General features: G+C 41.6%; 1 protein-coding gene across 5 annotated transcripts in view; it reads right to left on the bottom strand.

Annotated features, from left to right (window-relative positions):
- TRIT1 (tRNA isopentenyltransferase 1) overlaps positions 1 to 22,287 on the bottom strand; it is a 42,726-nt gene extending 20,439 nt beyond the window's left edge. For all 5 annotated transcript variants that reach the window (XM_044770440.2, XM_014828590.3, XM_070510239.1 and 2 more), the window contains exon 1: positions 21,976 to 22,287. In XM_044770440.2, the coding sequence (XP_044626375.1) occupies positions 21,976 to 22,272 (297 nt within the window). In that variant the 5' untranslated portion in view covers positions 22,273 to 22,287. The remainder of the gene's footprint in view (positions 1 to 21,975) is intronic.

The following is a 22,287-nucleotide window of genomic DNA, read 5'->3' as shown; positions in this document are numbered from 1 at the left end:
GTACCAGGAGGGATTTGGGAAGATAAAGCATAAGAAGAAAAAAAAAAGACTGGCCACAGTTGTAGCTTAGGTGCCAATCTTTAAAGAAAAAAAAAAAGAATTTCAGTTTGAGAAGATGAAAAAAAGTTCTGGAGATGGAGGGTGATGATGGTTGTAGAACAATGTGAATGTGCTTAATGCCACTGAAATGGTAAAACAGTAAATTTTACGATATGTATATCTTATCAAAATAATTTTTTAAAAAAAGACTTGAATGATAGATTTTAGGTACAATGAGAAACTAGTGAATACTAGCAATGACATAAAATTTTCAAAAACCTGTTGAATTTTTCACTTCTTTAGAATATATACTCAGAAGTAGAATTGCTAGATCCATATGGTAACTTTCAAAATTATTGAGAGGGTTGGTAATGTTCTATTTCTTGAACTGAGTTGTGGTTACACAGGTATTTTCACTTTCTGATAATTTACTGAACTGCACAGTTACAAATTATGATTTTATGGTATACATTATTTATCAATTAAAATCATACTACATGACCAAAAAGCAAAAACACAGAGACATTTTACATATCAGCAGTAAAAATATCTAAACAAACTAAAAACCAATCAATTTTACAAATGTCACATTTGGTCCATAAAGATATTCATATTGTTAAGTGCCACAATTGGGCTTATAATTTTATTACCTGCCTAGAAAACATGGTTCTACCAGAATAGGTTAGGTTTGTAGCTGATTGCCTTACATTTCACCTATTTTCCAGCTTCAATTATAGTTTCAGTGTGACTCTATCTATAGAACAGTCAGCCCTGGGTGCTACAAAGAGCTAAAAGGATCTGTGTTATCTTTTAAAGGCAGCTTGTGACTCTGTTCCATTTCCCATTCTCCCAGAGGACACCTGTGATCTGTGTACATAGAAATGACTGGATAAGATGCTTCTCTCTGCACAAATCAGATTCTGGCAATACTAAGGAAACTCTGGCCTCTCTGTGAGGCCTGATAACTGAAAACTTTGAAAAATGGCAGGTTTAACCTACTTAGCCAATTATCAACATAAGTGACTTATCTCAGCAAACATTTATTGGCAGTCTACTATGTGCCAGGTACTCTCCAAGATGTGAGGCATGCAAAGAAGATTAAGAAAGGGTCCCTGTCCTCAAGGAGTTCAGGGTAGCAAGAGACAGAGATACAAATAACTGTACCATAAGGAAGTAAGTGATATTAAAAGTTTGTAAGAAAGATATTAAAGTTTGACTTTACAATCTTTTTTCTTTAAAGATTGGCACCTGAGCTAACACCTGTTGCCAATTTTTTTTGTTTTTTTCCTCTTCTTCTTCTTCTCCCCAAAGCCCTCCAGTACATAGTTGTATATTCCAGTTGTAGGTCCTTCTAGTTGTGCTATGTGGGACACCGCCTCAGCATGGCTTGATGAGTGGTACTCCGCGCCCAGGATCTGAACCAGCAAAACCCTGGGCCGCCGAAGAAGAGCATGTGAACTTAACCACTTGGCCATGGGGCTGGCCCCAACAATCTTCTTTAAATATCATAACCACCAAACATTTAATGTTCTATGTATTTAACTGAGAACTATAGGGAAAAATGCCTCCTTGTCTTATTGCCTCCTTGTCTCTATTGAGGGTTTATTTCCAGACTGAAAAATTTTGGGGAAAAGGCCACAAGGCTAAAATAACCTGAACTCTCCAAACCAGCAGAGCTGAAGTGCCCAGAGGGGCCAAGGAAGGTGAGGGAAATCAACAACAGAGGCCCAGAGGAAAACTAGCAGAACCTCGAGCTATGGCTGTCAACCTGAAGTGAATGTGTCTACCAGGGGACATTTGGCAATGTTGGGAAACATTTTTGGCTGTCACAACTGCGGGGGTGGGGGTGCTACTGGCATCTAGTGCGCAGAGGCCAGGGATGCTGCTAATCATCCTATGATGCAGGACAACTCCGCACCCACAACAAAGAATTACCTGCTCCAAAAACGTCGACAGTCCCAAAGTTGAGAAACCCTGATCCCAAGAAATTTCACCTCGGAGAAATTCCCCAAAATCTTTAAGTGTACAGCCAAAGATCCCACTCAACTAAGGCTCCAACCCTTTGAGGTTGTCATGCTATAGGGTGGTCCTAATGTGTGTGCTAATCAGCAGTATCCTGGACACTGGGCAGATCAGGGAGCTCTGTCTGAGTGCTGGCTGGATGCCCCAGCACAGCTGTCTACAAGCAAGGGGGAAAGCTGCCCCCCTAATTTGATTCCTCCCCGCATTTGACTTCATTTTCTTCTCAATTCAAATTAGATCTGAAGCCCTTCAATCACTTTCTTACCTCTGTGGATTACGGCTGCCTTGAAAATCACAATCTTGGATTATGGATCAATACAACTATCTACCTTCTCTGCTGGCTGCCCCCTACTGCCCCAGGAATATCTTACTCTGAGCCACACTAATGAATCCTGACTGCGAAATACAACTTTTCTACTAAGGTCTCAAAACATGCAACGGAAAAATCAACAATCTGATACTACTGAGCTCTCTCTCCTTCATAAATCATTCTCTTTTGGGGCTTCAATGGCACCAATCTCTCCAGCTTTTCTTCCTATCGCATTGGCCCTTCCTCAGTTTCCTTTACTGAGGCCAGCCACTGATCTATTAGCAATGTTCACTGGTTTGGATCCTGGGCGTGGACATGGCACTGCTTGTCACACCATGCTGAGGTAGCATCCCACATGCCACAACCAGAAGGACCCACAGGTAAAATATACAACTATGTACTGGGGGGATATGGGGAGAAAAAGCAGGAAAAAAAAAAAAAAAAGAAGCTTGGCAACAGTTGTTAGCTCCAATGCCAATCTTTAAAAAATAAAATAAATAAATAAATACCTAGTGTACATTTCCATCATCAATGAGAGGCGTATAATATAGTAAAGTGATTAACAGTGAGGACCCTGGAGCCAGATTGCCTGAACTTAAGTCCTGGCTCCACCACTTAATAGCTAGGTAACTTAGGGCAAGTTATTTAACTTCTCTGTGCCTCAGATTTCTTATTTATAAGGTGAGGATAATCTTAAATCTACCTTCAAAGGGTTATTGTGAGAATTAAATAACTAATAGATGCAAAGCATAGGGAATAGGGCCTGCCCTATAGGAAGCAGTCAATAAATCTTAGCTAGCTATCATCATCACCCCCCAAACAGGCACCTGTAACCTGAGTATGTCCAAAACTGAACTCCTTATCTTCCCAGCCATATTTGAGTGAACCACTTAAGAGAACCAAACCAAAAATCTTGAAATAATCCTAGTATCTCTGTCTGTCTCTCTCTCCCCACATTTCCAATCTGTGTCAACTTCTATCCATGCTAGTTACTAAAATTCTCTCAAAGTTCACCACCAGCACATTTCCCTCTGCCATTACATCAACTGAAGGCTTCATGATTTCTTAACTAGACTATTCTATCAGCTTCCTCACTGATCTTCCTAAGTTCCTTTGATCTTCCTAACTTTAGGGTATAACCCTCCAATTTATGTCCACACTGAATCAGTGATCTTTCTAAAATGAAAATCTGACCTCATCTAGCCCCAAACTCTTTAGCATCACCTCCTAATGAAAGCCTGCCTTGAGATCACTCTCCAATCCTCCCCACTCTCTTGTCCTCTGTGCTCCCACAGTACTCTGCATTTACCTCTATCATAGAACTTAGTGTACATGACTTTAAAATATTTCTATTTTCCTCCCTAGTCTACAGGTTCTGCAGAAGAAGTTGTGTATTGCATCTCTAGCTCCAGTACCTAGCACAGTGCCTAATACATGGAATATACTCAATGAATACTCTGTTCCTGAGGTGCAGAGTGCTAGATCCTACGCTAAGAAAATGTTGTCCTAGGGCCGGCACAGTGGTTAAGTTCACACGTTCTGCTTCAGCCGCCCAGGGTTCGCTGGTTCAGATCCCGGGTACAGACCTACGCACTGTTTGTCAAGCCAGGCTGCGGCAGGCATCCCACATATAAAGGAGAGGAAGATGGGCACGGATGTTAGCTTAGGGCCAGTCTTCCTCAGGAAAAAAAGAAGAGGACTGGCAGCAGATGGTAGCTCAGGGCTAATCTCCCCCCCACCCCCGAAAAAAAAGAATATGTTGTCCTCATTTCACCAATGAGGAAACAGAAACTTAGACACTAGTCACACAGCTAGTTAGTAGCAGAGGGCAAACTTTGAATCCATGTCTTCTGACTTCACAGAGTTCTTTTCCTACTCTGTTGCTAATCTCTGTTCAGTACAAATCAGCTTTGTGACTTTGAGAAGTCAGCTTTCTCTCCTGGAACCTCAAGTTCCTCACATCTAACATCCCATCTAATTCTAATAGTCCAAGCTTCAGAAAAAGAGTTTTGGCATAGGAAGGTGAAAGGAAAAATTACTTTTTTAAAGGATGTTGGCACTCACCAGAAAGTTGATTTTCCTTTTTGATTAAAGGAATTAGAATTTGAATTTGATTATTCAACTGAAGAGATGTCAAAGAGTAGGGAAGAGGTCAGTCTCCTGCCTAACTTTTCTTTCTTAATAAAAGGTGATTTTTTTTTTTTATAAATTGACACTTTACTAGGTTAGAAAGAATGAATTAGCTGCAGGAACATCATGGCAGGCAACTACTCCTTTTAGCTTTGTTGGCAGAAAGTCAACAGCAGACATGCTGAATAAATCAGACAGATTAAGATGCTCAGAAAGCAGGAGAACCTGCACCTGACCTGTTCAGTCAGTCTGGTGAGGGGTGGTTTGGAATTTAAAGTGCAGATCATGGCTTTTACTCTTCCTATGGCTATCTCTCTTTAAAGGAAAAGGGACTAGAATCATAATATAAGGCCATGCTTCTCAAACTGAGAAGTGCATATGTAACATGTATATGACGCATTCTCCTGGAGCATCAATCTTACCTACTGGTAAAAAGAATCTGAAACATTTTTACATCTAAATAAATACAGAGGGCCACCTCTGGTTGCCTAGTTGTTAGATTCGGCAACTTTGGTAGCCTGGGTTCAGTAGTTCCCAGGCACAGACCTACACCACTTGTCTGTCAGTGGCCATGCTGTGGTGGCAGCTCACATACAAAAAGAGGAAGATTGGCAGTGGATGTTAGCTCAGGGCAAATCTTCCTCAGCAAAAAAATAAACACAGACAGACAGACTAGGGCAGAGAATGCAAAACTGGTGAATACTTCTAAGTTAAAACATGAGAAACTTTGCAATGCAGAGCCTTTGCAGTGGCTGCTGAGAAGTCCACCTGCAAATCCTAACGAAGTATGGATATAAGGAAATTCAGAGATCACCCATCCAGTTCAACCACCTGAAATGTCATACTTGAGAATACTGAGGCTCAGAGAGCCTCATATAATTGGCTAGTAGTAGAGACAGAACTAAAGCCTAGATGCTCTGCTTATAAACCAAGCTATTTCTGCTGCCTCTTACCAGTAGAATTTTTATGCCCATTTGACTCTGGTCTGTTTGCTTGCTTGAAGTAATAAATTTCTATTAAGGTGAAATTAAATTCCCGAAGCTGAGAAGACAGCTACCATACACTGAACCCCTTCAAAGTTCTCACGAGGAAATGTGATAGAAAGCTAGAAATAGACACACAGACAATGTCATGTGGCTGTAATGCCGAGACAGAAACAAAAGAGCTCATTTGAGAAAACAAAATTAATTTAAAAAGCTCCATTCTGTGGCCATCTTTACAGCCTCAAGATCGGCTCCCTTTTGATGGTTTCAGTGAGACATTTCTTAGGATACCTATGACAGAATACAGTAGCTGAGGCACTCCATCATTTGGAGGTGTATGTTTCAGCTGGGGAGAGGCAAGAGAGCATAATGAAGGCAGAATGCCTGGGTTCAAATTCTGGCCTACTGTCCAGCTGTAGCTTTCATTTGGCAGGTTAAGCATCTAATTTTTCTTTGCCTCAAGTTTCCTTATCTGTAAAATGGGAATAATAATAGCACCTACACTCCTCACTGGGTTATTCTGAAGATTAGAGTTAATATATGTAAAATGTTTAGAGTAGTGCCACGCAGATGGCAAGCACTCTTATAAGTGCTTGATATTATCTATATTTAATTGGTGGTGGTTAAACAAGATTTTCCTTGGCTCTTCAAGGTGAGCTTCCTGGCTAGGGTTTGAAGGAAGAGAACCACAAAATACCAGAGCTGAAAGGAGCTTTAGAACTGTGACAGACAGACACTATGGTCCAGAAAGCCTAAAATATTTACTATCTGGACCTTAACAGAGAAAGTCTGCCACTCCCTGATCTAATCCCAACAGTTTCCCCCCCAGTACAGTATCCAAAGAGGAAACTAAAGCCCAGAAAGGGGCACTAACTTGTCCAAGGTTATACGTACAGTGAGTTATTGGCAAAGCTGGTTCTCAAACCCAGTTTACCAGTAAATAAAACTGCCTAACAGGCTGAACAGGCTAAATGAAGACCTTACAGTAAAGATGGGCTATAAATTAGGAAAGAATACTGGCATCTGAAGAAATTAGGCAAAGTGTCCTATTCTAACCAACAGATATTTGCTGAATAGTATAAGCCTAAGGATTAGTATTTCTTAATGTTCTCCAGGTGATTCCAATGTACAGCTGGGGTGAGAACCACTGTTATTAGTATTGTGCTAGGCAGCAAGATGTAAACCAAAAAAAAACGAGAGCAAGGAAAGTGACTGAATAGCTAACCAAACGTATCCAGACTTAAGAAAGCCTGGACAAGGCAAGATCCCATATTTCATCTGCAATTACCTACACATATGTGTAGGGGACTCCAAGAGAAGAGCTACAGGTACAGCGAAGGCAAGGAGGCCCTGGGTATATCTTTATCTATGTTAGAGAATAAAAGACTTTTTTTTTAAAGATTGGCACCTGAGCTAACATCTGTTGCCAATCTTTTTTTTTCTTCTTCTTCTCCCCAAGACACCCCAGTACATAGTTGTATATTCCAGTTGTAGGTCCTTCTGGTTGTGCTATGTGGAGTGCTGTCTCAGCATGGCCTGACGAGCAGTGCCATGTCTGTGCCCAGGATCCAAACCGGTGAAACCTTGGGCCACCGAAGTGGAGCGCGTGAGCTTAACCACTCGGCCACGGGGCCGCCCCCTAAGATATTTTTTATTCACATCTGTAAATTCCAACATTTTAATGGATTATAAACTTCAGACATGAATTCTTTTTAAAAGAATGTTAAAAGTAACTTTATGTTAAAAGTAATTGTACTCCTTAAAAGTGTACAATATACAAATTTAAAACCTTAATATGGCAAAAAAACACACAAAAAACCGTCAAAGTCAAAAGACAAACGACTAACTGAAAAAATATTTCCAGGGGCCAATCCCGTGGCCGAGTGGTTGAGTTCACATGCTCTCCTTCGGGAAGCCCAGGGTTTTGCTGGTTCTGATCCTGGGCACAGACATGGCACTGCTCATCAGGCCAGGTGCCAATCTTTAGGGAACAAAAAAAAAAATTCCAACACATGAGACTGTACAGGGAGTTAAAACTCGCAACACACAAAGAGCTCCTACAAATCAATAAACACAAAAATCAAAACCATTATAGAGAAGTGGGCATAACAGGTACGAACAGGAAATTCAAGAAAGAAAAACACAGGGGCTGGCCCCGTGGCCGAGTGGTTAAGTTCGAGTGCTCCGCTGCAGGCGGCCCAGTGTTTTGTTGGTTCGAATCCTGGGCGTGGACATGGCACTGCTCATCAAATCATGCTGAGGCAGCGTCCCACATGCCACAACTAGAAGGACCCACAACGAAGAATATACAACTATGTACCGGGGGGCTTTGGGGAGAAAAATGAAAAAAATAAAATCTTTAAAAAAAAAAAAGAAAAGAAAAACACAAATGGCCAATGCGTCCTTGAAAAGACAATTAACCTAAGAAATGAAATTAAAATGAAATCTATTTCTTGCTTATCAGATTGACAACAAGAAAAACATAACTAATACACAGAACTGCAAGGGTGAGGGAAACAGACATACCACTGGTACAAACTTTCTTGAAAGCAGTCTGGCAATATGTACCAAAATGTAATGTATGCAACTCAACAACGAAAACACAACCAACCCAACTTAAAAATGAGCAAAGGACCTGAATAGACATGTCTCCAAAGAAGATATACAAATGGCCAACAAACACATGAAAAGCTGCCAAACAACATCAGTCATTAGGGAATGGAAATCAAAACCACAATGATATACCACTTTCACACTCACTAAGATGGCTACAATAAAAAGCGGAAAATAACAAGTGTTGGAGAAGATGTGAAGAAATTGGTACCCACAGACATTGCTGGTGGGAATGTAAAATGGTACAGCCGCTGTGTAAAACAGATTGGTAATTCCATAAAAGTTAAACATAGAATTACCATACGACCCAGAATTCCACTCCAAGGTATATACTCAAAATAATTGAAAACAGGTACTCGAACAAATATATGTACACACATGCTCACAGCACTATTCACAACAGCCTAAAGGTACTAATGTTCATCAGTAAATGGACACTTAGTGATCCATAATACAATGGAATATTGAAACATAAAAACACATGCTACAACTAATCTAAGTGAAAGAAGCCAGACATAAAGGTCACATATCGTATGATCCCATTTATATGAAATATCCAGAATAAGTAAAATCTACAGAGAGAGAAGGCAGACTGGTGCTTGCCAGGGGCTAGGAGGAAGGGGAAAGGGAGAATAACTGGGTGTGTGTATTGTTTTGTTTTTGGTGAGGAAGATTGGCCCTGAGCTAACATCCGTTGCCAATCTTCCTCTTTTTGCTTAAGGAAGATCATTACTAAGCTAACTTCTGTGCCAATCTTCCTCTATTTTCTATGTGGGATGCTGCCACAGCAAGGCTTGATGATCTGTGCTAGGTCTGTGCCTGGGATCTGAACCTGTGAACCGTGGGCTGCCAAAGCAGAGCATGTGAACTTAACCACTAGGCAACCGGGCCAGCCCTGAGAATAACTGATTAAAGAAACGAAGAGTAACTGGGTACAGGGTTTTCTCTGGGGGTGATGGAAATGTTTTGGAACTAGACGGAGGTAGTGGTGATACAACACTGTGAGTGTACTAAATGCCCCTGAACTGTTCACTCTAAAATGGTTAATGTTATATGAATTTCACCTCAATAAGAAAAATAATAAGTATATCCTCTAATAAAGCTCTTAGAAAATTGGAAGAAAAAGAAAAAAGTAATACGTGCATCCTCTTATCCAGTAATCCCATTGTAGGGATTTACCCTGAAGAGAGAGCCACACAAGTGCAACGAGATGTATGTGCAAAGATCTTCATCTCAACATCATTTATTATAGCCAAAAACTTAACCCTCTAAATGTCCTTCAGTAGAACCCTGGGTAAGTAAATTATGATACACCTATAAAATGGAATACTACACAGAGATTAAAAACAATAATGTACAAAGTTGGAGAGTTTACACTATACAATTTCAAGCCTTATTATAAAGCTACAGTAATCAAGACGATGTGATATTGGCAAAAGAACAGACACAAGAATCAATGGAACAGAATGGAGACCCGAGAAACAGACCCACACACATCGAGTCAACTGGTTTTTGACAAAGGTGCAAAGGCAATTAAATGGAGAAAGGAGAGCCTTTCAAAAACAGTGCCAGGGGGATGGCCCTGTGGCCGAGTGGTTAAGTTTGCGCGCTCCGCTGCAGGTGGCCCAGTGTTTCGCTGGTTCGACTCTTGGGCGCGGACATGGCACTGTTCATCAAACCACGCTGAGGCAGCGTCCCACATGCCACAACTAGAAGGACCCACAACGAAGAATATACAACTATGTACCGGGGGGCTTTGGGGAGAAAAAGGATAAAATAAAATCTTTTAAAAAAAAAATTTAATAAATAAAAATTAAAAAAAAAAAAAAAACCAGTGCCGGTGCACCTGGACATCCAAATATATCTCACATCTTATACAAAAATTCACTCAAAACAGATCACAGACCTAAATGCAAAATGCAAAAGCTATAAAACTTTTTAAAAAACAGGAGAAAATCTGCATGACTTTGGGTTTGGCAAGAGATAAATTGGATTTTACGAAAATTTAAAACTTTTGTTCTCTAAACGACACTGTAAAGAGAATGGAAAAATAAGCCACAGAGTAGGAGAAAATATTTGTGAATAATATATCTGATAGAGGATTTATACCCAGAATATATAAAGAACTCTTAAAATTCAACAATAAGACAAACATCTCCCCTCAAAAGATCTGATAGGCATTTCACCAAAGATACACAGATGGCAAATAAGCATATGAAAAGGTGCTCAATATCATTGGTCTTTAGGGAAATGTAAATTAACCACCATGAGATACCAGTACACCCCTATTAGAATTGCTAAAAAATTTTTCAAAAAGAGAATATAGGGGCCGGCCTGTGGCTAAGTAGTTGAGTTCGCGTGCTCTGCTTCAGTGGCCCAGGGTTTTGCCAGTTCGGATCCTAGAAATGGACATGGCACCGCTTGTCAGGCCATGCTGAGGTGGCATTCCACATAGCACAACCAGAGGCACTCACAACTAGAATATACAACTATGTACTGGGGGGCTTTGGGGAGAAGAATTAAGAAAAAAAGGGGCCAGCCCAGTGGCACAGCTTAAGTGCACAGCTTAAGTGGCACAGTTAAGTACGCAGGTTCTGCTTCTCGGTGGCCCGGGGTTTGCTGGTTTGGATCCCGGGTGCAGACATGGCACCGCTTGGCACGCCATGCTGTGATAGGCGTCCCACATATAAAGTGAAGGAAGATGGGCACGGATGTTAGCTCAGGGCCAGGCTTCCTCAGCAAAAAAAAAAGAGGAGGACTGGCAGTAGTTAGCTCAGGGCTAATCCTCCTCAAAAAAAAAAAAAAAAAAAAAGATTGGCAACAGTTGTTAGCTCAGGTGCCAATCTTAAAAAAAAAAAAAAAAAGACAATATACACCAAATGCTGGAGAGAATACAGAGGAACAGAAATTTTCATTCACAGCTAGTAGGATTGCAAAAATGGTACAGCCATTCTGGAAAACAGTTTTGTAGTTTCCTACAAAGTTAAATCAATCCTATAAAGTTAAACCACACTGTACATGAATGTTTGTAATAGCTTTCTTTATAATTGCTAAAAACTGGAAACCCAGATGTCCTTTCACAGGTGAATGGATATACTATGGTACATCCACATGATGGAATAGAGTTATGGACTCATGCCACAACATGGAAGAATTTTAAATATATTTTGCTAAGTGAAAAAAGTCAAACACCAAAGGCTGCCTGTTGTTCGGCTCCATGTATATCACATTATGGAAAAGGCAAAGCTATAGGGATGGAAAATAGATTAGTGGTTGCCAAAAGTTGGGGCAGGTAGAGGAGTTGACTACAAAGAGGTGACACAAGGCTATTTTTAGAGTGATGGAACTGTTCAGTACAGTACTGTGATGGTAGATTTCTGACTCTGCATTTGTCAAAACCCAAAGAACTATACACAACAAAGAATGCACTTCACTGTACCCAAATTTTAAAAAGAAATGTCTGGGGCCGTCCTGTGGCCGAGTGGTTAAGTTCGCACACTCTGCTTTGGCAGTCCAGGGTTTCACCAGTTCTGATCCTGGGCACGGACCTAACACTGCTCATCAGGCCATGCTGAGGCAGCGTCCCACATAGCAGAGCCAGAAGGACCTACAACTAGAATATACAACGATGTACTGGGGGGTTTAGGGGAGAAGATAAAAAAATAAAAGAAAGAATGAATTTAAAAAATGATGTCTGGGGAACCCAGGATAGAATGCAGACTGCAACAAATGAATGTATCTGTATTACAAATGTATGACATAACCTCACTGAAGGGGGGAGGGGGAAAAAAGGAGCTGACCTAAGTAACTTTGTAAAACAATGTTTTAACTGGATACTACAGGCTAAAATGAACAACAAGAACTGTATACAAACATTATACTCTAGCTAGTAAATTGGTTTCTCACAGAAGTAACTACTGAAACTACTTTACACTTTACACAAATAATTATCTACACTGTAGACAACAAGAGCCAGATTTCTTACTCAGAGAAAGAAATCACAAACAAGCAAGGGGGAAGGACTAGAATGAACCCTGTGGTACCAGAGTAGAGCCAGAGTTAGCAGTATAAACTCATGTTTATTTTAAAATATCTAGGCAGATACAGAAGTAAATCTAGACATTTGTGTATACATGGATTAGTATAGATACATGTTTCCCGGCTCTTTCCACTGAAGGGACTAGAAGCAATGACATCCCAGAAGCAACAAACACCCCTAAGCACCCAGATCTGATGGTTTCTAAATACCATTCACCAATAAAAAGAACAAGCGCTCCTTGGAAAATTGGCTGTCTCCAGGGCTGAGGGAAGACATTGTAAGCTGGGAGCATCTTCTAGTACCAGAAAGGAAGCAAATGCTAAACAAACAAACAAACAAACATGGAGGCATGCCATAGGACACAAAGAACATGAAAGAGCACCCAATAACCAAAGTTGGAATAATTTGAGCAACAAAATAAATAACTTAGTACTGGATCATAACCCAAGGAATGAAATAAATATCCAAACTGATGTAAGTAAATGATGTAAATAAATAGGGGAGAAAGGATAAATCTTCTTGGCAAAAGAATTTCAATTAATAAGAGCAGAAGGAATGAAGGAAATTATGACAGTAATTGCAGCAGGAAAGATCTACTGATAAACACTAGAATTAGTGGGTGAAACTTTAAGGAGAAACAGGATATCTGCATTACCTCAAAGTATCTCCCCTAAAGTATTTATTAATTACTGTGGTGCTTTTAACATATGCCCACAAATTCTTTGCTATTCCTCCCTCCAGGAGATGGAGCTTAAATCCCCTTCCCTTCAAAGTGGGCTATGCTTAGCAACTCTTTTCTAACAAATAGAATACAGAAAGGAAAAAATTTTGACTTTACAGTAGAGGAATCTGGCAGACACAACCTAAACCAAATGATCAAGGTTAACATCACCAGAAATAACTCATGTTGATATTATGATATCACGCTGATATACTCTGACATGATGCAATGAGAAGGGTACTTCACCTCTGTGGTATGCTTTCCCAAAATCCCTAACGCCAGTCTAATCCTGAGAAACCATCAGACAAACCCAAATTAAGAGACATTCTACAAAATAGCTGACCAGTACCCTTCAAAAGTATCAAAGTCATGAAAGACGAAGACAGACTGAGAAACTGTCACAGATTGGAGGAGACTAAGGAGACATGATGACTAAATGCAATATAGTCTCCTAGATTGGATCCTGAAACCGAAGGGAGACAAAACTAGAAAAACTGGTGAAATTCAAATAAAGTCTACAGTTCAGTTAACATATTACACCTATGTCAATTTATTAGTGCTGATAAATGTACCATGATGATGTAAGATGTTAATTTTAGGAGAAGCTGGGTGAAAGGAACTCTCTGTATGCAGTATCTTTGAAACTCTTGGGTAAATCTACAATTACTTCAAAATTCAAGACAACAACAATAACGTAGAACAGTTTCTCAACCTCAGTACAACATATTGATTATTTTGAACCAGATAATTCTTTGTCGTGAGGGGCTGTTTTATGCATAGTAGGATGATCAGCAGCATTCCTGGTCTCTACCCACTAGATGCCAGGAACCCACTTCCCCAGTTGTTACAATCAAAAATGTCTCCAGAGATTGCCAAATGTCCCCTGGGGGTAAAAATTACCCCAGATTGAGACCACTGATGTAGAGTTATATCCAGTACCACATAAAGATATCCATAACACATTGTTAAGAGGAAAAAAAGGAGGATACAGAATAGCATGAAATGTATGAGTCAATTTATGTAAAAATATATACAGTCATGCTTCGCTTAACGACGGGGACACGTTCTGAGAAATACATCGTTAGGCAATTCTGTCATCGTGCAGACATCATGGAGTGTACTCACACAAACCTAGATTTTTTAGCCTACTACACAGTTAGGCTATATGGTACTAATCTTATGGGACCACCATCCTATATGCAGTCCATCCTTGACCAAAATGTCGTGATGTGGTGCATGATTGTAAACATGGATGAACCTTGAGGACATTATGCTAAGTGAAGTAAGCGAGTCACAAACAACAAATACTGTACGATTCCACTTATAGGAGGTACTTAAGAGTGGTCAAAATCATAGGTATAGAAAGTAGAATGGTGGTTGCCAAGGGCTGGGAGGACCGAGAAATGAGGAGTTACTGTTTAACGAGTACAGCTTCAGTTTTACGAGATGAAAAGAGTTACAAGATGAAAAAATGGTGAAGGTGGTTACACAACATTACGAACATATTTAACACCACTGAACTATACATTTCTGAACTATACACTTAAAAATGCTTAGGATGGTAAATTTTATGTTATGTGTATTTTTACAATTTAAAAAAATTGGGAAAAAACACATATACACATGTGCATAAATACACAGACAAATATCTGGAAGCATGTGTACCAAAATGTTAAAATGTCATCTCTGGTTGCTAAGTCTATGGTGATATTTCCTTTGTACTTTTCTATGTTATCTGGACTTTTTTCAAAAAGCATGTCTCCCTTTGTCAAAACACAAAAGGCTTTGTTCTCCATCATTTTTCCTCACAATGCTTCCAATTCAATAACCAAAATCCTATTCTGTCTCCAAAATGTCAAAGTGGTTACCTCTTTTCCCCTGCCAGAGGCCAACTCAGAACCCTCTCACCGAGGCTAATGTAACAGAATCCTAGGCTGTTTACCCCTCTCTCACTCACTCTCCACCAGCCATCAGAGTTACCTCATGAAACAGATTTACTGTCACGTCCCTGGTTAAAACCCAAACCCTCATGGCATGCACTTCCAGGGCCTCCACCGTTTGGTCCCAGGGTCTGTATTTTCAGTTTCACCTCCTACTACCGTCCCTCAGGCATCCTCTATGCCAGATAGTTGCCAGTCCTTCCTGGAAAACATGCATGCAGCACTTTTACTATTCCTTTACTTTGCTCATGCTCTTCTTTCGTCAGGAATACTCTTCTTCCTTCTCTGCCTGATAAAATGTATACAATGGTACAGAGGAAAAGAATGGGATGGAGACGAAGGGATAAACAAATAGGTAGAGAAAAAAACATCAAATAAAATGGAGATAAGGGTTCAAGAAAGTAATTTTTGGTAGGGGTGAAATAACAATAGTGCCTACCTCATAAGGTTGTGGTGAGGATATTAAATGAGATAATATATGTCAAACTTTTAGAACAGTGCCTGGCACATATATTATTGTTATTGTTATTATTTTCAGTATTACTATTTATTATTATTATTCATGGTACAATGGTAAGAGCGTGAACTCTGGCTGCCACAAACAATGAAGCAGGAGCAATGATGAGGCTCCAGCTCAGAAGAAAGGCCCCAAAAGAGCAAAGAGGCAAACAGGATCCTGGTCTCATTCAAATTTATCTAAAGAATTCAACAAACTACACAAGAAACCAAAATCAATTTGGTTAAGCCATCCTCGAGTACATAGAGAGCACACAGGTGAATTCTTATACATTCCAAAAATCTTTTATCCCTCAAATATACACTCCTTTTTGAAGTGGAGCTGTTTCAATATCCTGCTCCAGGCACAAAGCATCAGGGCAGCACCTCATCCTCACAAATCTGAATCTGCAAATCACACCTGTGCTCTCCTATGGCTTCCCATTTGGTCAGCAGTCACTTCTCTTTCCTTCTGTAACACAGGAGGTGACTCCAAAGTTCTTCCCATAGCTACAAAAAAGGTGAATGTGTGTGTATAACCCACCCAAGCTTAATACTGTAGTCAAAGGGAAACTAAATTCACTCACAATGGAGGTGACCCAAGGGACCTAGAAATTCATATATATATTTCTTAGATGACTCCAAAATTTGGAGATTTCCTTCTTAGCCTCCTGTCAGGCTCAATCCTTTTAAAAGATTGCCACTGCCAGTTGTGGCAAATAGCCTCTGCATAGCCCCCATCTGCCCTGGTTAACAGTTTTTGTGACTTTTATTTCATGTCCTAGTAAGCCACTGTGATCCACGAGCCCATCTCTTCCTTCATACCCCTCCCCTGCGCATCCCACATCTCCTCTGGGCACTATCAGACAGACAGTCCTTTGGTTAAAAAAAAAAAAGGCTCCTAAATTATGTCCCAAAGCAGACAAAAAGAATGCAGAATTCCACATCTATTAAATGACACATAGGCTGCTTACTAGTCAGACTGCCAAAAATCATTTGCTTCTCCTCTTGTAGGTTTAGACAAACACAAAGGGAACTGTGCTCCTATGTATGACTACTGCTTCTCCACAGGCCTTGAAGACTAAGGCATCAGAGATACTTCCTCTCTATAAACCCAAATAGAACACTTTGTTTATTTTCTCTTGGCATATAGTTGGTAGTCTGTATTTCCAAGCAGTCATTGTACATCTTTTGGCAAGTGCCTTCAAGTTTCTCAGTACAATGTTTCATCCAGGCACTGAAGGCGATGCATTGTACCTTGAATACACATGCCAAGAAGACTCGGACTGAAAAGATGACCTTCAGTATCATCTTCCTGTGATATATCAGACACCACACGTGGGTTAGAAGGCCCAGATCCAGTTCCCAGGTGTGCAAGTGTCTTGCAGCATGATCTCTAGACTGCTCTTTAATCTTTCTGTACCTCAGTTTTTCCATCCTGGAAAACAGGGATTGTATTACCTGTCCCTCCTTGAATTCAGACTCGTACTGGCTGACTGAGAATATTTATGTCTCTAAAATTTGTGCAACTGGGGTTTGGGAAACTCAGAAAATTAAGTTCAAACGTTGTTTCTCACTTTTGGCAGAGCTGCCATGCAGAAATACACGGCAGCGCCCAGGAGGAGTCCCTCTGCAAGCAGTCCCTCAGAGGGGAGTTCTGACTTCCCACCAACAAGCCGCAGAAGAATGCGGAGCAAGACACCAGGCAAGACCTTCAGAAGCTACATGGCTACAGAAGCAAGTCATTATCTATCAGGCTCCATGACAATATTATCATTCCGGACATACTGCCCTTAACACTCTGTTGTGGTTTTACCTCAAAGAAGCTACCTCAATACTTATAGCACTTACCTATTCAATGTTTACAAAAACAAGCACTTTCCCTTGATGTGAACTGCCCAGGTAGGGGTTGCCTTGGGATGATCCTGCAGTTAAGGTAGGACAAGGGATGACAAAAGAAGTATGAGGTACAAGACAATTTAAGATTTAAGGCAGTTTTACAATTTTTTTTTCTTTAGGAAGATTAGCCCTGAGCTAACTGCTGCCAATCCTCCTCTTTTTCCTGAGGAAGACTGGCACTGAGCTAACATCCGTGCCCATCTTCCTCTACTTTGTATGTGGGACGCCTACCACAACATGGCGTACCAAGCAGTGCCATGTCCGCACCCGGGATCCGAACTGGCGAACCCCGGGCCGCCGAGAAGCCCAACGTGCACATTTAACTGCTTCACCACGAGGCTGGCCCCTTACAATCCTTTTTGAGTTACTAGTACACTTCTGAAATACAAAATTCTGGAAAGCATTCCAAAAGGGATCACTAAAATGCAAATATTGGTCTTTAAAAAGATCAACCCCAAAACCTGAAAAAACATTCTAATTATCACACTTTCCATTTGGTCACCCTTTGGTCCGTGGCTGTTACAACAGGGAAGTTTACTGCTCTGTCTAGGCTCTCCACAAGGCCAAGCTTCCCCTTTGTTCCAATACACATTCTCTGCCTTTGGGATCATTAAATTATTGACATTAAATTATATCTCTCAGCAGCAGCAAGATGTATCCCCCTAAGCAGTGCATCATGTGGCCACCACTCAGCTCAACACTCCACTAGACAGACATCACCATGAATTCACACTAAGATTCACAACATGCATCCTAAAATACACTTCATGTTCTGATCAAAACATAGCACACTCCTGTGAAGGATGAGTGGCATACAAGTCAAGAAACACTCTCAAATGACTGAATCCCACAGCTCCTGCCTCGTCTGAAAGGGATGATGGCTTTGTGTAGTGGATAAGGCACCGGGCATGGAAAGTAGAGACCTATGGCCAACTCCAGCTCTGCTACTTACTCTAAGACTTTGAGCCTATTTCCTTAACTGTGAAATGATAACACCCTCCTTACAAGGCTGTTGTGAGAATAAAAAAGCATATGTATGCATTTTATAAATACTGCTGTACACATTTAAGTTATTATTATTCTGCCTGTGGATTTATTCGAGATTGAAAATGTTCTTTCAACGAGCTGGTGATCCCAACATTAAGAACGTCATTTTTTTCACACGCTTACCAAAAAAAATTTTTTTCTTCTTCTCCCCAAAGCCCCCCAGTATATAGTTGTATATTGTAGTTGTAGGTCCTTCTAGTTCTTCTATGTGGGACACCGCCTCAGCATGGCCTGATGAGCGGTGCTAGGTCGGCGCCCAGGATCCGAACCAGCAAAACCCTGGGGCGCTGAAGTGGAGCGCATGAACTCAACCACTCAACCATGGGGCCAGCCCGCCCCAAAATTTTCTGAGTCAACCTCAAGTCACTGAAAAGCATCAGCTCCTTCCACTGGCTAAAAAACAAGCAGAGTAGCACTATCCTAACAGCAGCATGGTGAGCAAAGGTTAGAAAGGAAGAATTGTGCATACCCACAGAGAATGGGGCAGAGACACTTTATTTCAGTATTTAGACTGAAAAGTAAAACCAAAGGTCAAAGTTTTCGAATGGGGACCAAGAGGAAATGTTACAAATACTCCAAGTATAATCAAAATTAAATACAACTTATAGCCAGTTCAGAAAGCTCAATAATCTTGAAACTGTTTTTCATATGTTAATTAATCCTCACAGCATCCCAGGGATGAAAGAAATTTAATTCTTTGTATTCTAGTTACTTATAACCACAGAAAGAATCTAAATGGATCAAGAGGTGTCATTTTAATAAGGCAGGTCAACAAATATTCCATCAAATATTAGGGCTCTACCATATCATCAGTACTATATAAGGCGCAAAGTGTCCTACCGACATGGCCTATCTTACAGCCAGCAAGACCGCTAGCAACCGCAACCTTATGGTACAGAGCTATGAGCAAAGAAACATTTCTGAGAAATGGATAATGGCAATTACAGAGCTACACCCAATCCTCACTGCCAGAACCCACTAACTTATTTTAAAAAGATGTAGGGGCCAGCCCCGTGGCACAGCAGTTAAGTTTGCACGTTCTGCTTCGGCGGCCTGGGGTTCACCGGTTCAGATCCTGGGTGCAGACATGGCACCGCTTGGAAAGCCATGCCGTGGCAGGCATCCCACATATAAAGTAGAGGAAGATGGGCACAGATGTTAGCTCAGGGCCAGTCTTCCTCAGCAAAAAAGGAGGATTGGCAGCAGATGTTGGCTCAGGGCTAATCTTCCTCAAAAAAAAAAAAAAAGATGTAAAATTAAGATGATTTACTGAGAACACTTTCCTGACAAGGACTATGTTGGTATGTGGTTGGTATGTGGGGAAGAGGGGGCAGCAGGGAGCAATGGTGTGTTATTCTAAATAGGATGGTCAGAGAAGGCCTCAAAAAGGTGACATCTGAGCCAAGACCTAAAGAAGAGGGGAAGTGAGCCACACGGTAATGTAGGGGAAGAGGCTCCACCAGGCAGAGGGAACAAGTACAAAAGCCCTACAGTGGGATCATACCTGCTGCATTCTCCACACATCCACTAGGCTTTCCCTTGGCGTGTCCTGTTACCCCTCCCACTGTGCCCTGCTAGGTCTTCCTGACTCCCAGGCTCACCATACTCTCGCAGGCACACAAACCCGAATCCTGAATCACACTGCGTGCATTATTCTCGTCTTTCTCCAATCAGTGACCAACTCATACTGTAACAAGACGCTACCTTCAAAATGCTACATGGTTCTCTTCCCCTCCATTCCTAATAACACATCAGCCCAGAATTACAGAAATTATAAAACATTAAGACTGGAATGGACCGTAGATATCATCAGTGTAATTCCATCTTACTAAGGCCAAATTACTCAAGTCTCTGAAGTGCCAGGCCAAAGAGCAATCATTATATCATACTTGGCTGTTTTTCTGTATGTCCCTCCCACCCCCAAATCCAATTCATCATGCCTACTGCTCACAAATGCTTCTTACACACTGCCTTCGCCATGTTACTCACCCCCCATTCCACAATACCTACGACATCTACTGAACAGTCTCCTTTCACAGTCCCACACGCACACTATGCCCATTCACCTTCTAAAGCTTCATCCATGTTCCTTCCTTTGATATAATACCTTTTCTTCTTTCTTCTCTATCCAAACTCACCTATCTTTCAAGTCCCTTTTCACAGAATTTTCCAGGACTATACCAGCCTTCACTGATTTCTCCCTTCTCACAAATCCTATGGTTTATCATAAAATCTAACACCCGTAGTCTCTCTCCTCTCCACTTCGTCCACCTTGCAAAGCATCATTAATATCTCAGTCCCAACACTTACTAACTCTGCCTTGTTTCCTCTTTAGCAGGACTAAAACTCCTTGAGGACAGGGATTATGGTTTTGTCCCTTCAAAAGGGCCTTCCAGAAATAGCACCTACCATATTTTTAGCACTTACCATGTGCCATATGTTGTATTAAGTGCTTTACATACTTTATCTCATTCAATCATCACAATAATGTCGCGTTATTGACATTATTCTTCCTATTTTACAGAAGAAAAAACAATGGCACAAAGAGGTTAGGCTGAAGTCACATATCAGAAAAGACAGGGCCGGGATGTGAGCTAAAGGATCTCTCTCGAAGCTGGCACAAAGTAGACTGCAAACAAATATTTGTTGAATTATCCTAAACATTTCACGTGTGTTGACAATCCTATCACCCCAACTGAACTAAGGGTAGAAACCATGCCTGGAGGCTTATGGGGGTGCAGTGGGGACAAGGACTGCCCCCTCTTGCTGAGTACCCATCAGGTACCAGGTTCAGCACAAGGCACTTCACGTCAAGCATCTCACCCACTCTGTGAAAACTCGTAACTGTAAATAGTCGTCAACAAATAGCGCCTCTAATTCCTCCATCAGAAATTGACCCCAAATGTCACCCACTCTCAATCCAAGCACAAATGCTTCCAGGTGCGACATGTACTACACTCTTCCGGGCCTCCCTCTGGCTCAAAGAAGAGGACAAAGACTCCTCGACTCCCATCAGCCAGTAGGTTAAAAATCTCAGCTTCAACAAGCATTTACCAAGTGCCTTCTTCAGGACAGGTCACCCTGCTCTTCACTCTTAACACTCATGATCTCAATCATTAAGCACCACAGCCCTGTGAGGTAGGTGGCATTTTCTCCACTTTACAGATATATAAAACGACATCCAAAAAACGACATTGTTAAGGTCACGTGGCCGATGGCAGATTCGGAACCAGAATCTAGGTCTCCTGACTATCCACCCTGTTCCATTCCCTCAGCAGACACTGATAGCTGGTAACTGATTTATCCTGGTGTCGCGGGGTCACTCTAAATAGTAAAAGCTCTAGAATAATTTTCACTTAAAAGGTATTTATTGGACGCCTATATGTCAACCTTGCAGATTCAAATACCATCTCTTCCACTTGTGCGCTATGTGACACGGAGAAAGTCATTTCACCTCCCCAGGCGAATTCCCTCATCCGTAAATGGAGATAATAACAGTACCTAACAAACAGTAATGTGCTGAGAAGTAAATGAGATGATAAAGTGAAACACCTGGCACTATGTCTGGCATTTGGTGGGCGCCTAGTAATTATAGACTCCTTCCACCACCACCCCCCCCTCCGCCCCACAAGCCTCGGGGTTCACCCACTACCACCCTGCGACAGAGTATCCGCTCGGCCAGCCGCCCGCACGCGGTCTGGGGCTTCACAGGCCGGGGACGAGCTGCACTGCCATACCTGCATGGAGTCGGCGCTGACGATCTCGCCACCGAGGCGCTGGCCTAGCTGCAACGCCAGGGTAGATTTGCCAGTGCCTGTGGCCCCGAGAATCACTACAAGAGGCAATGTCCCTTGCAGGCCTCGGAGCCCAGGGCCCACAGACACTGCTCGTGCAGCCGCCGCCGCCGCCGCCATGTTGGAAGCATCTGCGCTTGCGCAGGAGCAGCTGTCTCCATAGCAACCGTCAGTGCGCCTGCGCGGATCTCGGACTCGGTAGGAAGAGGCGAGGAGGAGGCGGTGGCAGTAAGTCCCCATGCTTGAAAGCCTCCC

Source organism: Equus asinus, chromosome 5 (genome assembly GCF_041296235.1).
Source record: "Equus asinus isolate D_3611 breed Donkey chromosome 5, EquAss-T2T_v2, whole genome shotgun sequence".
NCBI lineage: Eukaryota > Metazoa > Chordata > Mammalia > Perissodactyla > Equidae > Equus > Equus asinus.
This window is presented reverse-complemented; position numbering and strand designations above follow the sequence as displayed.